The sequence below is a fragment of the Gopherus flavomarginatus genome, chromosome 4 (assembly GCF_025201925.1).
Source record: "Gopherus flavomarginatus isolate rGopFla2 chromosome 4, rGopFla2.mat.asm, whole genome shotgun sequence".
NCBI classification, from domain to species: Eukaryota; Metazoa; Chordata; order Testudines; family Testudinidae; genus Gopherus; species Gopherus flavomarginatus.
In genome coordinates, this window is record NC_066620.1 from 136809960 (window position 1) to 136827744 (window position 17785).

A 17785-nucleotide genomic window follows, 5' to 3' on the forward strand; every position below is an offset into this window, starting at 1 on the left:
AGGGAAGGAGACCTGCTTGCTCGGGGGTTCGGGGAACGCGAGAGCAAACCGCAGGGAAGGAGACCTGCTTGCTCGGGGGTTCGGGGAACGCGAGAGCAAACCGCAGGGAAGGAGACCTGCTTGCTCGGGGGTTCGGGGAACGCGAGAGCAAACCGCAGGGAAGGAGACCTGCTTGCTCGGGGGTTCGGGGAACGCGAGAGCAAACCGCGGGGAAGGAGACCTGCTTGCTCGGGGGTTCGGGGAACGCGAGAGCAAACCGCGGGGAAGGAGACCTGCTTGCTCGGGGGTTCGGGGAACGCGAGAGCAAACCGCAGGGAAGGAGACCTGCTTGCTCGGGGGTTCGGGGAACGCGAGAGCAAACCGCGGGGAAGGAGACCTGCTTGCTCGGGGGTTCGGGGAACGCGAGAGCAAACCGCGGGGAAGGAGACCTGCTTGCTCGGGGGTTCGGGGAACGCGAGAGCAAACCGCGGGGAAGGAGACCAGCTTGCTCGGGGGTTCGGGGAACGCGAGAGCAAACCGCAGGGAAGAAGAACTGCTTGCTCGGGGGTTCGGGGAACGCGAGAGCAAACCGCAGGGAAGGAGACCAGCTTCCCCGCGGTTTGCTCTCGCGTTCCCCGAACCCCCCTGCAAACCGCAGGGAAGGAGACCAGCTTCCCCGCGGTTTGCTCTCGCGTTCCCCGGACCCCCCTGCAAACCGCAGGGAAAGAGACCTGCTTGAAGGAGAGGCTTCCTCAGGTATGCTGGGATACCTGCTTATTCCACGGAGGTCAAGAAAAGCGCTGGTAAGTGTCTACACTTGATTACCAGCGCTGGATCACCAGCGCTGGATCCTCTACACCCGAGACAAAACGGGAGTACGGGCAGCGCTGCAAACAGGGAGTTGCAGCGCTGGTGATGCCCTGCAGATGTGTACACCTCCTAAGTTGCAGCGCTGTAACCTCCTCACCAGCGCTGCAACTTTGTGATGTAGACAAGCCCTCAGTCTACCTCCTTGTCCTCTCTCTAGAGAGCCTCTTGAGATGAGTTGAGGTAATGCAAGCCTCCCACAAAGTGAGGCAGGAAAACACACTTTATGCAATATCAGTGTTTCTTGAAAATATCCTATAATTGTTGTTTTGTTAGACTTTTAAAAATACCTTTCAGGTATGCTCAGTTCTGTCATGAGACTTTGGTTAGATCTGTGCACCTGCAACTAGTAAACTTCCAACCTGAATTTTTTTTTTCAGAAACCCCAAAATAATTTTTGACCACTTTCATTTTCTTCTTGAGTGCCCTGAACTGATGTCAAGGTTCATGCACATCATAAAAGCACAGGTAAATGTTAAGCACTTCTTATTTACATCTTTAATACTTTTTTTACAACACTTTTTTTCATTTGCACATCCATAAATTACTGATTAATTCTAAAATGTGAAGGTTAACTATCTCTAGTATTTGAGCTTAAATAAATAGATTGTGATATTTGCCAGGGTGAACTTTTTATCTTCTATCTTTTCCATTTAAAATATAACTGAATTACTTTGAGGACAATTGTGACCAACTGTTTCTGGCCTATAGCTGCACAATAATTAGTCTGAGTCTTCAATGTATGATTCTGCTATCGCTGCTCACTTCAGTCAGATATCATGTTGCCAGGACATTCTCTTGCTGCCTGTAGTATACCTCCTACTGCCTGTCACATGCCATCTGAGGTTAAAACATTTGGGTATTATTGCAATTGGTTGCTTGCTTTTTTGTGTTCCAGAGAGTTAAGTAAAAAGGCAGGAAACAAAACCCAGTGTATTGCTACTGCACACAAGGCCACACATGTGAGCATTGGCTGCAGTGTGATCATTATCCAAGTCTGCACCAGTACTGCTGGTGGGTGGCTCGTGGGCAGCACTTTGTTTCATTCAATCTTCAACAAATTACACGAGAGCCCCTTTACTTCTGCAGATAGTCTGGTGATTTCCTAATATTCTCTGTAGTCCTGCTTATTAGAAAGACCTAAGATAAGAAACCATTTTGTTGGTCCTTTAGACCAGTTTCTCTAAAGATTTTTGCTCAAATCCTAAGACGACATGTAGGCTAGCTCTGGGCCATGCTGCCTGAATAGCAAAAATCTCTTTAAAGAAATTCTGTATTCTTCTTCGAGTGATTGCTCACATCCATTCCAGTTAGGTGTGCGCGCCGCGCGTGCACGTTCGTCGGAAACTTTTTACCCTAGCAACTCCAGTGGGCCGGCAGGTCGCCCCCTAGAGTGGCGCCGCCATGGCGCGCGATATATACCCCTGCCGGGCCACCCGCTCCTCAGTTCCTTCTTACCGCTGTGTCGGTCGTTGGAACTGTGGAGCGCGGCATTGCTATCCTCCACGTCCCTAGCTCTCCTTGTTACTACCGTTATTACTAAAGTTGTTAGTTAGTCGTTAAGTATAGTTAGTTAATTAGTTGTAGTGTAAATAGTATTTGTATATAGTTGTTCGCCGGTCTGGGCTGTAGCCCTTCCCGGCACCGGGCTCATGCCTGGTTCGCCGGGCTTTAAGCAATGTGCGGCCTGTAAAAAGCCTATGCCAACCAGCGACCCTCACGACGCGTGTCTAAAGTGCCTGGGGGAATCGCACAGGTCGGACAAGTGCCGCATTTGCAAGGCTTTTAAGCCCAGAACAAAGAAGGAGAGAGACCAGAGACTCAGGACTCTCCTAATGGAAGCGGCGCTTGACCCAGCAGCTTCGCAGGCCGTGATCTCGACGCCGGCACCGGATCGCACCGGCACCGGAAAGACTCCCCGGCACCGACCTTCCCCGGCACCGGGTGCAGAAGCGAGACCATCAACGTCTGCTACTCCAGCCAGGCAGACTCGAATCTAGCGCCCGGCATCGACATCGGCCGCGGCACTACCGGCACCGTCGACTCCGGGCCCGGTGGGTCCGTCGAGTCCGGTACCGCCAAGCTCCCCCATAAGATCTGGGGTTGAGCTATTGGTCCCATCCACTCCGGAGACCTTCGCCTCGGCACGGGACCTTATCGCCCTGACTGAGTCGACTCAGCCGCCACCCCCGGTACCTCCGGTGCGGGTAGCATCTAGGGGCAAGCCCATGATGACGGCACCGTCTCGGGACTCACACTCGCGATCGAGGTCCCGACGCCACGGTCGCTCGAGATCCCGCCGCCGCTCGCAGTCCCGGCACCGCTCCCCTCGGCGATACCGGTCGCACTCGCGGCACCGATCGACCTCCAGACGGTCACGGTCTGACTCCAGCCGTCGATACCGGCACCGTGACTCTAGGAGCCAGTCTCGCCGTCATTCACCGTGCCGGTCGACCTCCCGGCACCGAGCTGGTGGCAGGTCCCGGTCCCGGTCGACCTTCCGGCACCACGTCGGTGGCAGGTCCCGGTCCCGATCCCGGCACCGAAGCAGCGGCCGGTACTGGTCCAGATCCCGGCACCGAGACAGAACCCGGTCCCGATCCCGGCGCCGCTATGACTCCCGGTACCGATCCCCGGCACCGAGAAGATCTTCGGTGCCGAACCGCGCAGACTCTTATCAGCCGCGGTCGGCCCCGCCATGGCCTTCTAGACAGCCGTCGGTGTCATCTCAAGCGGACAGCGTATATGTGCTGGGCACCGACAGACAGGCGGCATTATTCCAGGACCCTCCGCAACAGGACCAGGGTCCGCAGCAGTGGGGGTTTTGGACACCCTGGGCGTACCATCAAGCCCAGGGCCCCCAACAGCTTCCTGCTAGGCCTGCAACGGCGGAGCACAGGGTGCCAGAGGCTTCGTTGTCTTGCCCCCCTCCCTCCCCTGATGGAGAGGAAGGATCGAAGCAGCAAGACCCTGGTCTTGCTCCTGAGACAGAGGCGAGGGCTGAGGGGGACCCCCCACTGGACACTTTCTTGCCAGAGGTCTCCTCATCCTCCTCCCCCGACGAAGCGGTGGCTGGCACTTCCTCCAGTAGCCCTCCTCCGCTAGATCTCAGGGCACACCAAGACCTCCTTAGGCGAGTAGCACAGAATCTGAGCTTGCAAGCCGAGGAGGTCTCTGAGATCGAGGACCCCAACGTCACCATCCTCTCATCCGATGCTCCCACCAGGGTCGCCCTACCCTTCATTAGGACGATCCAGGCCAACGCCAATACAATCTGGCAGTCACCGGCCTCCATCCCCCCTACGGCGAGGGGCGTCGAGAGGAAGTACATGGCCCCCTCCAAGGGCTACGAGTACCTCCACGTTCACCCGACACCGTGTTCCCTGGTGGTGCAGTCGGTGAACGAGAGGGAGCGCCACGGACAGGAAGCCCCAGCCCCCAAATCCAAGGAGGCCAGGCGTATGGACTTCCTCGGCCGCAAGGTCTATTCGGCTGGGGCCCTTCAGCTCAGGGTTTCAAATCAGCAAGCCCTTCTTAGCAGATATGCTTTTAACTCATGGGTGGCAGCGGACAAATTCAAAGAGCTGCTGCCACAGGAGGCCTGTCAAGAATTTGCGGCCATTCTGGACGAGGGCAAGAAGGTTGCACGAACCTCGTTGCAGGCCTCTTTGGACGCTGCAGACTCGGCTGCCCGCACCCTCGCCTCGGGGGTAACGATGCGCTGCATCTCCTGGCTTCAGGTCTCTGGCCTTCCACCGGAGCTCCAATACACCATCCAGGACCTCCCGTTCGAAGGCCAGGGCCTGCTTTCAGAAAAGACAGACCCCAGACTCAAAAATCTTAAAGACAATCGGGTCATTATGCGCTCCCTCGGGATGCACACTCCAGGAACGCAGCGCAGACCCTTCCGGCCACAGCAGCGTAGGCCATACCCCCAGTTCCGCCAACGGCAGGACCTTAATAGGCGCCGCGGCAGGAATGGAAAGCATAGACATTCAGGGAACCAAGGGGGGCAGAATCAAAGCTCCTCTAAGCCCCCGCCTGGGCCCAAGCCTTCGTTTTGAAGGTGCGCCCGAGGGCGCAGTAACAGTTTCCCCCACGGATCCTTCCCCCCCCGTTTTCCAACCGCCTTTCGTTTTTCCTCCCGGCGTGGACCCAAATAACATCGGACCGCTGGGTCTTACGCACGGTGCAGATGGGATACCGCCTGCAGTTTATATCATTTCCTCCTTCCCGCCCCCCTTCCTCGTCCCTTTTCAGGGACCCCTCCCATGAGCAATTCCTTCGGCAGGAGGTACAGACGCTCCTCAACAAAGGAGCTATAGAGGCGGTTCCGGAAAACGAGAAAGGCAAGGGGTTTTATTCCTGCTACTTTCTGATCCCCAAGGCCAAGGGAGGCCTCAGGCCTATCCTCGACCTGCGAGAGCTCAACAAGTACCTAGTGAAGTTGAAGTTCCGCATGGTATCCCTGGGGACCATTATCCCATCCCTGGATCCGGGAGACTGGTACGCCGCCCTCAACATGCAGGACGCTTATTTTCACATTGCCATTTGGCCACACCACAGACGTTTCCTTCGATTCGTGGTGGGCCGCCTTCACTACCAATTTGCAGTCCTCCCATTTGGCTTTTCTACGGCTCCGAGGGTATTCACAAAATGCATGGCCGTCGTTGTGGCACATCTTCGGTGCAGTCGTATCCACGTGTTCCCTTACCTAGACGATTGGTTAATTCGGGGCACGTCGGAGCTACAGGTTTGCAGCCACGTCCGCAGGATCACCGGCCTGTTTGCTACCTTGGGCCTCATGATCAACGTAGACAAGTCCACCCTGCTCCCCACGCAGAGGGTGGAGTTCATCGGGGCCGTCCTGGACTCCACCGTGGCCAGGGCTCTTCTGCCGTTACCAAGGTTCCAGGCATTGTCGGCGATCGTTCAGCGATTGCGGGCAGCCCCCTTAACATCAATACGGACATGTCTAACCCTGTTAGGCCACATGGCAGCATGCACATTTGTGACCGGTTACGCTCGGCTCCGCATGAGGCCCCTCCAGTCGTGGCTCATCGCACATTACCGGCCGGCAAGGCAACCACTAGACATGCTAATCACAATTCCCCAGGGGGTGTTGGATACTCTCAGCTGGTGGCTAGACCAGTCCGTAGTGTGTGCGGGGCTCCCATTCCACCCACCCCAGCCCTCAGTGTCCCTAACGACGGATGCCTCAGATCTTGGCTGGGGGGCCCACCTGGGATCCCTGAGAACACAAGGCCTGTGGTCCCCGCAGGAGGTGAAGCTGCACATCAACATGCGGGAGTTGAGAGCGGTCCGCCTTGCTTGTCAAACGTTCTGTCACCAGCTTCGGGGTCGTTGTGTCGCGGTGTTTACCGACAACACGACGACCATGTACTATATCAACAAGCAGGGCGGCACCAGATCCTCTCCCCTATGTCACGAGGCGATGCAACTCTGGGACTTTTGTGTAGCCCACTCCATTCACCTCACGGCTTCCTTTCTCCCCGGAGTACGGAACACGCTGGCGGACCGCCTGAGCAGATCCTTTTTTCACACGAGTGGTCCCTTCGCCCGTACGTCGCCCTCTCGATCTTCCAGAGGTGGGGTTATCCCCGTGTGGACCTCTTCGCGTCCGGGGGGAACAGGAAATGCCAGGCGTTCTGCTCTTTTCAGGGCAGGGAACCCGGGTCTATAGCGGATGCCTTCCTTATTCCGTGGACGACCCACTTGTACTACGCGTTTCCCCCGTTCCCGCTGGTCCACAGGGTCCTTCTGAAGGTGCGCAGGGACAGGGCCCGCGTGATCATGGTAGCCCCGGCGTGGCCCAGGCAACATTGGTACCCTATGTTGCTGGACCTGGCCATAGCCGACCCAGTTCCCCTGCCCCTGATCACCCAGGAACACGGGACTCTCTGTCACCCGGACCTGCAGTCGCTGCACCTAGCGGCGTGGTTCCTGCGTGGCTGACCAGTTCTGAACTGCGCTGCTTCACCCCGGTACGGGAGGTACTCTTGGGCAGCAGGAAGCCTTCCACTAGAGCGACATACTCGGCCAAGTGGAAGCGTTTCTCCCGTTGGTGCGTGGAGAAAGGTCTCCGCCCGATGGAAGTTTCGTTGGCCAATATTTTAGACTATATTTGGTCCCTCAAACAACAGGGCCTGGCGATATCGTCATTGCGGATCCACCTGGCTGCTATCTCCACCTTTCACCCGGGTGGGGATGGCCGCTCCGTTTTTTCTCACCCGACGGTGACTAGATTCCTGAAGGGGCTGGAACGTTTGTACCCTAACGTCCGACTCCCTGCTCCAACCTGGGATCTTAACCTGCTGTTGTCTCGGCTCATGGGGTCCCCCTTCGAGCCGTTAGCTACTTGCTCCCTACTCTATCTCTCTTGGAAGACTGCCTTTCTAGTAGCTATCACCTCAGCTAGACGGGTGTCGGAACTCCGGGCTCTCGTGGTAGACCCCCCGTATACAGTCTTCCATAAAGATAAGGTGCAGCTGAGGCCACACCCTGCCTTTCTCCCCAAGGTGGTCTCAGCCTTCCACATCAACCAAGAGATATTCTTCCCGGTTTTTTTCCCGAAACCTGACTCTTCAGGCAGGGAGTAACAGCTCCATTCGCTTGATGTCCGTAGGGCTCTCGCGTTCTATGTGGAGAGGACCAGACCGTTCCGCAAATCCCCCCAGCTTTTCGTGGCAGTAGCGGACCGCATGAAGGGGCTTCCCATTTCTTCGCAGAGGTTATCCTCGTGGGTAACGTCCTGTATCAGGACCTACTATGACTTAGCCCACGTTCCTACGGGCCGTGTGACTGCGCATTCTACCAGGGCGCAGGCGTCGTCGCTGGCTTTCCTCGCCCGTGTGCCCATCCAGGAAATCTGTCGGGCAGCGACCTGGTCGTCGGTCCACACCTTTGCTTCCCACTACGCCCTGGTCCAGCAGTCAAGAGAGGATGCGGCCTTCGGATCTGCAGTGCTCCATGCCGCTACTTCTCACTCCGACCCCACCGCCTAGGTATGGCTTGGGATTCACCTAACTGGAATGGATGTGAGCAATCACTCGAAGAAGAAAAGACGGTTACTCACCTTTGTAACTGTTGTTCTTCGAGATGTGTTGCTCACATCCATTCCACACCCGCCCTCCTTCCCCACTGTCGGAGTAGCCGGCAAGAAGGAACTGAGGAGCGGGTGGGCCGGCAGGGGTATATATCGAGCGCCATGGCGGCGCCACTCTAGGGGGTGACCTGCCGGCCCACTGGAGTTGCTAGGGTAAAAAGTTTCCAACGAACGTGCACGCGCGGCGTGCACACCTAACTGGAATGGATGTGAGCAACACATCTCGAAGAACAACAGTTACAAAGGTGAGTAATCGTCTTTTTTAGAGTTATCAAAGTCTGGACAGGATTCCCCTCTCTTCCAAAGTCCACAAAGCAAAACATTTATTTTAAGTACTTAGAATTTATGAACCCACTTCTGTTGCCATGTGACTAACTTTTCAGGGTAGAGTGTGAGGGTTGTGCTAGCTGTCAGTCCCCTGGATAATTTTCAGTTCTGTTCCATATTGTACTCAGCCAAGCCCCATGTACTGATAGCCTATCCACTAAAGCAAGTAAAGGCACATTCTGCTTTCCCCAAGGGGGGGGAGGGATAGCTCAGTGGCTTGAGCATTGGCCTGCTTAAACCCAGGGTTGTGAGTTCAATCCTTGAGGGGGCCACTTAGGGATCTGGGGCAAAAATTGGTCCTGCTAGTGAAGGCAGGGGGCTGGACTCAATGACCTTTCGAGGTCCCTTCCAGTTCTAGGAGATTGGTATATCTCCAATTATTACTTTATTATCTTATTACCTTACCTTATAATCAGTGGGCAGTGAACACACCATTTATCTGGCCTTGTTCTAAGCAAAATCCCATAACAGTCGCCACAATTGTTTGAATGTCATGAGTCAAACAAGATGGAACTACCTTTCTGGTGAGATTTGCTGAAAAAGATGCCATTTTGTATGGTTTTCTAGGGAATCCTGGCTGTTTCCATTTCCATAGGTATTATTTGCTATTGAATTAGAGGTCTCAAAAGTACTTTGAATTACTGTAAATCATACCTTTCATTATTGCTGTTATTTTAATGACAGTATTGATTTTTCTATCAAGGGAATTATACTTGTTTTTTTTGTTTGTATCTTAGAACAGCGTCTACTTTTAGTTTTGAGATAAACCTGCAATGGTGGATCAAAACACCAGATGAATAAGGATTTAAAATATTCAATTTCTGAGTCAGAGATTCTCATGGTCTCTGGAGTATCAGAGGACTCTTCAATAAAACATTCTGAGAATCCAACAGTGGGGGTTTTGGGTGTTGAGGGGAGGTGGGTCCATGAGACTTTTTCCTTTATTAAATGGAGGAAACAGAGAATCATTGCCCTAAACAAAGAAAACCTCTTTCATCAAACAGCTTCTTAAAAACCAGAGCAGTTTCAGATTAAGGCCCTGTCTCTGCTACATAATTTTAAATAAGTTTGTAACCACTTAGTGGCATGGTTGGCCATAAACATGATTTGTCTCCGCAACTCACTGTTCGCAGTCAGCTGCCACAGTTGATAACCTGAAAACCAACAGTGTAGTATTCTACCAGAAACCTAGTTTGCCACATGATTGTCTTCCTGTAATCAGTTCTGGATGTTTTCTGCTATCCTGTGTGTAAAGGACCTCTAAGCGTGGCAGTGTAACTGGTTAGGCCAGTCCTCCTTCCCTGAACATGTAATCGGCAATGCTGCTTCTGGCATTTTCTCTAAGCATTCTGTCTGCTGAGATGTGTGAGATAGCTGCCCACATTTCCCAGAATGCACTGATGCAGATAAAATACAATTGTGCATGTGCACTTACTATGCTAACTATGGTGGTGAGATAGAAGTGATGTACTGAAAGACAAATATATAACTCAGTCACATAGGTGTCATGAACTGGTTACAAAAGCATGGCTGTACTTGTAGTATGGTCCTGGCCTAACTTGGGTCGAAACCAAACCAGACATAATGAATTTCTCTCAGAATTGAAGAAAATAAGTGACTTTAATCAAAACAAAACAAAAAAAACCCCCAAACCATAATGAGTTTGCTTACTTTTACAGAAGACCTTTTCCATCATCCTATTCAGTGAAGTCATGTTATTGTCAGGTACTATTGATTATGGCCTCATTAGCATAGAGGATCAATGAGGAATAAGAATGAAAGCATATGTTTGTGTAAATATGCTAAATAGACAATGTGGAGGATAGTTTCAAAGAAATTATTCATGAGAATTCATTATTGAATTTAAAAGTGAGCTAATTGGTTGCTAATGTATTCAATTACAGATCTAACTTTCAAAGCGCCTAGACATAAGCGTTTGAATTGTTAAGTGTCGTCCTTTCCAAATGCAAAAATGAGCTATACAAAATGTTTGTGTATTCTTTTAGCAGGATTAGTGCTTGATTTTGCTTTTATTCCCGTTGTGACATCTTGTTGAAATGTCTGCTAATTACACTTTAATGAAGTCCCTCACTGGAGCTTAATATTTGGAGTAAATTTAACAGAATGCTTTGATTACTAGCCTTGAGAATGATTGACTAATATATTGGGCATATTTTACTTGTGTTTGTTTTGTAGCCCTTTAAAGATCGTTGTGAGTGGTTCTATGAACATTTGCACTCTGGACAACCAGATTCAGACATGGTGCACAGACCAGTCAATGAAAATGACATCCTGTTGGTTCACAGAGGTATTACGCTACAAGGAGGAGGAGTACATGTATAAAGTGCATAATATTTTTGTCATTCTTTTAAGATATAAAATTAACTAGTGTTTCATATTTAGATTCTATTTTTAGGAGTAGCTGTGAAGTTGTGTCTAAAGCAAATTGTGCAAAGCTGAAGCAGGGGATTGCTGTGCGATTCCATGGTGAAGAAGGCATGGTAAGTAAAACCTTCATAAACAATTTTTTAATATGCATATAAATATAATTTATACCAAATCTAACCAAAATTTGAATCTAAATGAAGTTTTAACAATACTCTTATACTTTTGCTTAAGAAATATATTTGGTTACTCATTTTGTTAAATCGTCTGTAAAATTAAATTTCTTTTTGCTGTATTTTTATCCTTTTGACATGTAGGGTCAAGGTGTGGTACGTGAATGGTTTGATATCTTATCCAATGAGATAGTTAACCCAGATTATGCACTGTTCACCCAGTCAGCTGATGGTATGTTGGTATCTCTTGTTCTTCTAACTTTAAATGTTGCATCAGCAAATGTTCATAATCTAAGGAAAAGGTCCGATAAGTTATTCATAATGTAAACTGTTATCAATTAAGGTATAATGGACAGAAAAAGTCTTTTGCTAATAAATAATATGCACTGTCCATTAATTACAATTGAGAACTAAGCAACTTTTATAAGTTGACATGTTGCTGGCTGACTTGTAAATATTGCTCTTTCTTTGGCATGGGTGGAGAAATTCTATTTTAGCTCCTTTTGAGTTCCCAGTTTAATTTTCCTTTCATTTTCCTGGTAGCAAGAAAACATACCTCTCGCATCAGCAGCAGGAGGTTGCTCTCTTTCCCCTTGCAGTTACTTGTATGTCTGGGCTGGTGCAGGCAGGATATGGGGATTTTTTTTCATCCCCTCTTGGCATCAGCCCCACAACTGGTTTCTGCAGTGAAAACACCTGTTTATCTCCCTGGAATTGCTTTTCAGTGCCTGAGTTCTTGTCTCTTGGGTACCGAACAGATCGTCTAGCTGCAAAGCTTTTCTCAGAAGTAGGAATTGTCTCACTCACACCTTCTACCAGTTTCTTAGGAAACTGCAAAGAGAACTGAGCCAGCAAATGTTGCATCCTGAAAGCTGGGAAAAAGGGTTTAGGAAGGTGTGTGAGAGAGACTGAACCTTCTGTCACTATGCTTTAAATAAATGCAAAGAAGTGGTTAGGCTCTAATCCTGGAAACACTTAAAGTATGTTCACAAATTTAGCCATGTGAATAGCCATGGAACTGCTTATGTAAGTGAAATGATGCCTGTGCATAAGTATTATCGGGATTGGGGCCTATATGTAGTAGTTCATTATTACCCTTATTATGAGGGCATAATTCAGAGTTATCCTTAATTGTCTATTAAAATTCCATTTTAACCCATTTCTTTCCTGAATCACTTTAGTCCTGCTGAATGTAATACAGAAATTACAATCTGAATTAGAATGTTTTAAAAAACAAACCCCCCCACCCCAGCAAACACAGAACAAATTTTTTTACTTCAGTGTTTCAGATAATCAAAGAAGTAGATTAATTACTTAGGTAGAAGAAAAATAGCTTTGAAATAGACCACAAGTGAGTACAGCTACACTTAAGCAAGTTGTTTGGCTCTGATTATAGTCTATTGAACAATGCGCTCCAATTCTAAAAATCTGGAGAACTTGCTTCAACTTTTTGTTTTGTAGAAAGATACTGACTTTTTCATAGTGTCAGACCTTGCCTATTGTAAGGTGTGTCCAAGTTTTGGCTATGCATGTTTTATATTTGCTCTGGATGGCCTTTGTACTTTAATTCCAAACCAGCAAGAATGTAAATATTTTTGAAAAAAATTCAAATGTTTGTCAATTCAGTGGTTTGAGATGAAGAAGGTAAACACACTGTGGCCCTGGGAAATGTAATTTTTGTTTGAAATATTAAGAATGTGTGTGTGCAGTAAGAAATATCTATGTTTCAGTTTTAATAAGTTGTAGAAAGTAATTACAAGTTTTATCCTGGTTTTGCCTTTTGATTTTGGTCACACCAAGAAAATAGATCTATCAGAGAAGTGGGTAATGTAGGTGTGTGTTTTTGTTCTTGTCCTACGAACAAATTGCAAGTGTTGAATTTATTTGAGAGGTTCAAATTACAGTAAAAATGTATAGGCTGCAGTTGTAAGATACGGGCTAAAACTATGACTAAATATAATAGCACTCTTTGTTTTGTAGGAACAACCTTCCAGCCAAACAGCAACTCTTCTGTAAATCCTGATCACCTGAACTACTTTCGATTTGCTGGACAGATCTTGGGTTTAGCTCTGAATCACAGGCAGCTGGTCAACATCTACTTCACAAGGTCATTCTACAAGCATATTCTTGGTATGGTTCTATTAAAATCCTGTTTTAGACAACTAATTCATTTCAGTAAATGATATAAATGATGTGGCTTGGTAGTACTGTTACTTATGCACTAGGCTTTCATCTTTGGTGACCTATGGTAAAGAATGATGGATGTGAAAGTAAGTCTTTTTTTGTGTACATCAGGGTTACAGCACAATACAGCATGACTGGCATTCTCTGAAGAAAGGCTTAGATTGGAATAGTAAAGTTGTTGAAAATGGAAATACACTGGGTACTTCCGTGTCGGGAAACTTAGTAGAGCAACTTCTGCACTATATCAGCTGAAGCAGATAGCTAGTCCTTCACACTTATTAACCAATATACGAAGCTCACTTGTGGATGTTTAAGAAAAAATGACAGTGCCACTGCTATAACCCCTTTAAAGTGTAAATATATAAACTAGTGGCCATTGCCACTTTGTATTTGATTGTCTTTTTAAAAACATTCTTAATTCAGAGACAAGTAGTACAGCCGTTATGGCCAGCAGGTTCGTTAGTTTTTTCACGTACTAACACTCTGATATTTAAATGGTAGGTTCATTCTAAACCTTGTTTTCCATGGTTTGTAATTTCTCAGATATGTCCTGGTCTGAAATTACTTATGTTCCCCAGCCTAGAAGTATGAGACCTTTCAGGAATTCTGACAAAAATGTCTTCATAGTGGATCCCTGAACTCTAATTCAAACATTTGGAGTTTTAACATAAAACTCTATCTTTCAGTGAGGGTGCTTGGTTTGATAACTTTGAAAAAAATTGACTGAAGTTTTTCCAGCATTGTAAATTTATCGAGGAGTCTTGCTGAATCTAGGGGGGAAAGTCTACTACTCCACTCTTACCATAAACACCCACATGCACACTCAGGTTCTCATCACATAGCAACAAAGAAAATCTGTATTTTTACCACCACCAATATTAACAATTCCTTCCCCTGACAAATGTATTACTTCTCAGTAGTGGGTCATTGGTGCTATAACAGTACCTTTCTCAGCCTTTTTCCTTTTCAGTGGAACTATTTTTGAGTCATCATTTAGAATGTAATGTAAGTTTGTGTCCTTCCTATAGATTCCTAGAGGATAGTTTAAAAACTCTAATAGAAAGGAGTTTATTCTTGCTCAAGTTTTAAAGAATTTCATACCAATTTCTATAGTACCCTTTTGGTTACACCCATCTTAAATTCTATGTGATTTTTCCATAAGAGTCTCATGACTGCCATAGCTGCCTGTCCAGCAAAATCTCAAGTCTTTCTCCATTGGGAGAAGCCTAGTGTCTCAAAGATTGCCCCAGATGCAACAGTACTGTTCCAGTCCCCAGAAAGGTGCTGGAGTTCTGCTCTTTCTTCTTTAGGAATGGGGACACTAAGAACTGTTGGTGTCTTTGGCTCCTCCCTGAGGAACAAGAACATATCTGCTGGTCTTTGAGGACCTCTGTGCAGTACTCTTATGGAGATATGTTGCCCTTGGCATTTGTGGAATATGTTGTCTCTGGCATCGAGCTGCAGAACAGCCAGAAAACCAGGGTCCTTTTGGGAGTGCATGAGAAGTCCCACATGAGGGTGACTTCATTTCCTTACCGTACATATGAGGGTGCACCCCCTAAGTGCCTCAGGTCTTTTGCTGCTGCCACTGCCACAGAATGCTAATGGAACTTGCCTTCTATAGATAGACAGATCTTCCTCTATCCTACTTTAATATCTTCTTATAATTAGTTAGCTTAGAATAGTAAAAGGTAGTTTATTGTAAATCACCCTCCCCTTGTCCCAGATACCTTTTACTAACGCTATGTTGGGCCATGAGGTCTCATAAAGGCATCAAGAGATGTGCCTTCTGCCCAGTGATCATACCAGAGACAGGTGCTTTCATCTGGTGCTTGCTCTGTATGGGCGAGACCCACTCAGTAACCGAAGGTACAATTTGCTGCCGCTTCCCTCCCTGCTCTAGAAGGCAGAGTCATTTCAGGCTCTAGGCTCATCTAGCTTCTCAGTGTGCCTACAGCCTTGATAGCCTGGGCTAATTGATGGTACAGAGACCCCAGCCTCAGCTCAGGTCTTCCTGTGCAGGACCCATGATGAGTTTTACTGCTCTGTCCTCAGTGCCAGCTTTTTATCATGAGCTTGAGACCAGAATCTCTTTGGACTCATGCTGGGAATGAATCTTTCATCTAGCACCAAAGATCAAGTTGGCACCATCTTAAAGGTTTCCTTAGCCCCAGTGCTAACACAGGAAGTGCCCATCTTGCCGCCTGCTCCTCACAAGATGATTTGGCACTATTCTATTCATCTACTGATGCCTCTGCCACAGCTCTACAAGGGCATTCAGAGGTCCATTCAGGTAAAAGGAAGGAGAAGCAGCACATCTCCTCATGAGGCACAAAAAAGAGAGAAAATGAGTGCTCTCTCTTGTATTCTCTGACACACAAGTGCCTCAAAGATTCTCAAATGGCATTTCTTTTCCATGTCCCTGTGGAGCCGAACATCTCAGCACCAAGTAACTTGGACTTCTAACCAGTTCAGATCCCAATAATACTTTGAATCTTTCTGTGTCTGAATCTACTAGCCACCCTACAGCATGCTTTTCCGCTGCTTGACTCTGCACTGAAACTTAATCCTCCAGTCCCAACCCACAGGTGCCTCTGAATATCTAACCCCTTTGGAGATGAACTTTACACAGTCCCCTGAATTAATCTCAGGGCACTGGACCTGTGCTCTTGTCTTAGGTCGAGAAGTCATGGAAATCTACCATAGGCTTTCTTCAGCTACTCATGTGGCTGTACATACAGGACTCTGAAGACCCTTTTGGAGGCTGAGACCAGTCCTGGTACTGACTGCGACACTAGTTCCAGTGCCCCATCTGGCACCAGTCCCCCACTTGGCATTGATACCCTTATAGTACCTATCATTCATCCAGTGCCAAAACAACCTTCCTCATCAGCACTGATGCTGCCACCGAATCCAGTAGATGTGCAGGAGGACCTGCCTATATCTAAGGAATGGGATGAGACTCCTTCAGAATAAACCATCTGAGTCCCCTTTGGAGGAATAATACAGATGGTACGTTCCGTGAAGACCAAACTGGTGTTTCATCTGTTTACATTCCTGACAATCATACTGTTTCAGGGGCTACTGGAAAGAATTTCAGATACATGTCAGCTACAAATGGGTCATGGCACCAGAGAGATCCAATCCCCTGTTTGACATATTACAGGTACAGACTAGTGAGACGTAGTCTCTGCCTCTTATTCTTTGGTGGGCTGAGGATGACAGAACTATTTGGCTATCTCCTTTTTCTTCCTTGGCTGTGTCCAGGTGAGCAGACAGGATGTACACTCTGGCAAACAATGGACATCAAACAACTTTTTCCAGCCAGTTCCCTGGTGGTGTCTGCAGCATTAGAGAAAGTTAGAGGCGGCAAAGTGTCTCTTTCCGCTCCTGACTGAGGGGTGTAAGCTGGGTGCTTTTGGCAGGAGAGCCTACATGTCTAGACCTCCCAAATGGCTGACTACTAAACCATCTTGTCCATCTGCAGTTACACTTTGGGGTGCCATGGGCCTCGTCTTGGAATCTCAACTGGAGGAATAGAAGGAAGTGGCTAAGACCTTGGTCACATGGAGTTGTAAGCTCACAAGATACTCTTAAGACCTGGCTTAGTTTCTCCTCTTACAGCTTCTGGTGCATGATTATTTTGGATCAGTGAATAGTGGACATAATTGATGGTGGATACTCCATCCAGTTCTGCACCAGGCCATTTCACCATTTTCTCCCATCTCATGAGAGAGTCCTGTTGAAAGAGATGGATTCGCTCCTCAAGAAGGGAACCATAAAGGAGTTTCCATAGGAATACTGAGGGAAAGGATTTTAACAGTACCATTTCCTGATTCCCAAGAGCAGCTAATGTCTGAGGTCTATTCTGGATCTCACAAACCTCAGTAGATACATAAGAAGAACGTCTTTTCCATTTCCCTGATTCCCAGGGTCACATAAGGAAGATCAGGTTGGACAGAGCAAACATCATAATAATAGCTGCAACATGGTCTTGTCAGCACTTGTATCCAGATCTCCTGCTGCTGGCCATAGTGCTGCTTTTTATTGGCCTCTGTCTCCAGACTTCTTATCTCAACAGCAAGGAAGGATTCTTCATCCTAGCATAGAGATACTCCACTTGGTAGCTTAGAGGTTAGAGAACCTGGGACTAATGTGAACAGTTCCTGCTCTCAAAGATCTCAAGCCATTCTCTTACAGCTTTCACTTTGAAATGTTATAAATAAAAATGGCAACTGTTGTCTGGGTGGCTGACAAAGGACTCGCTAGATCTCAAGCTGAAGTTCCTTCAATCTTTGAGTACATTTTACAGTTAGTCTCAGGACTTAGTAGTCTTAGCCTCTCCCTGAAGGTCCACGTAGCAGCAATATCTGCTTATCAGAATGTTTTGTTAAGACAAACCCTTCTTTCACTTTGCAGGTTCCTTAAGGACATATTAAATGTTCTACCCCCTCGCCAATTAGAGAGTCCCTGTCGACACAGGATCTAAATCTTGTGCTAGTAAAGCTAATGGGACTCTCCTTATGTGCCTCTAGCCCAGGCTTCTCCCAAGCATATGTCAATCAAAATGGCCTTTCTGATACCAGAGGTTATTGGTAGGAAGATGAGCATGTGAGCTTAGTGCTTGGATCACCGCTCCACCGTGTGCTGTGCTCATAAAGGACAAAATCATCCTGAGGACACATCCCAGCTTCATGCTTAAAGTAGTCTCAGATTTCCATCTATCTTAATCTGTTTCTTTTCT

At 47.8% G+C, this 17785-nt stretch overlaps 1 protein-coding gene across 4 annotated transcripts in view; it reads left to right on the forward strand.

The window, feature by feature from the left end:
* The window catches only part of HACE1 (HECT domain and ankyrin repeat containing E3 ubiquitin protein ligase 1), a 106177-nt gene that overhangs the window by 53953 nt on the left and 34439 nt on the right, over positions 1-17785 (forward strand). For all 4 annotated transcript variants that reach the window (XM_050949235.1, XM_050949237.1, XM_050949236.1 and 1 more), the window contains 5 exons: positions 1227-1314; positions 10496-10607; positions 10703-10800; positions 11002-11089; positions 12838-12987. In XM_050949235.1, coding sequence (XP_050805192.1) covers positions 1227-1314; positions 10496-10607; positions 10703-10800; positions 11002-11089; positions 12838-12987 — 536 coding nt within the window. The remainder of the gene's footprint in view (positions 1-1226; positions 1315-10495; positions 10608-10702; positions 10801-11001; positions 11090-12837; positions 12988-17785) is intronic.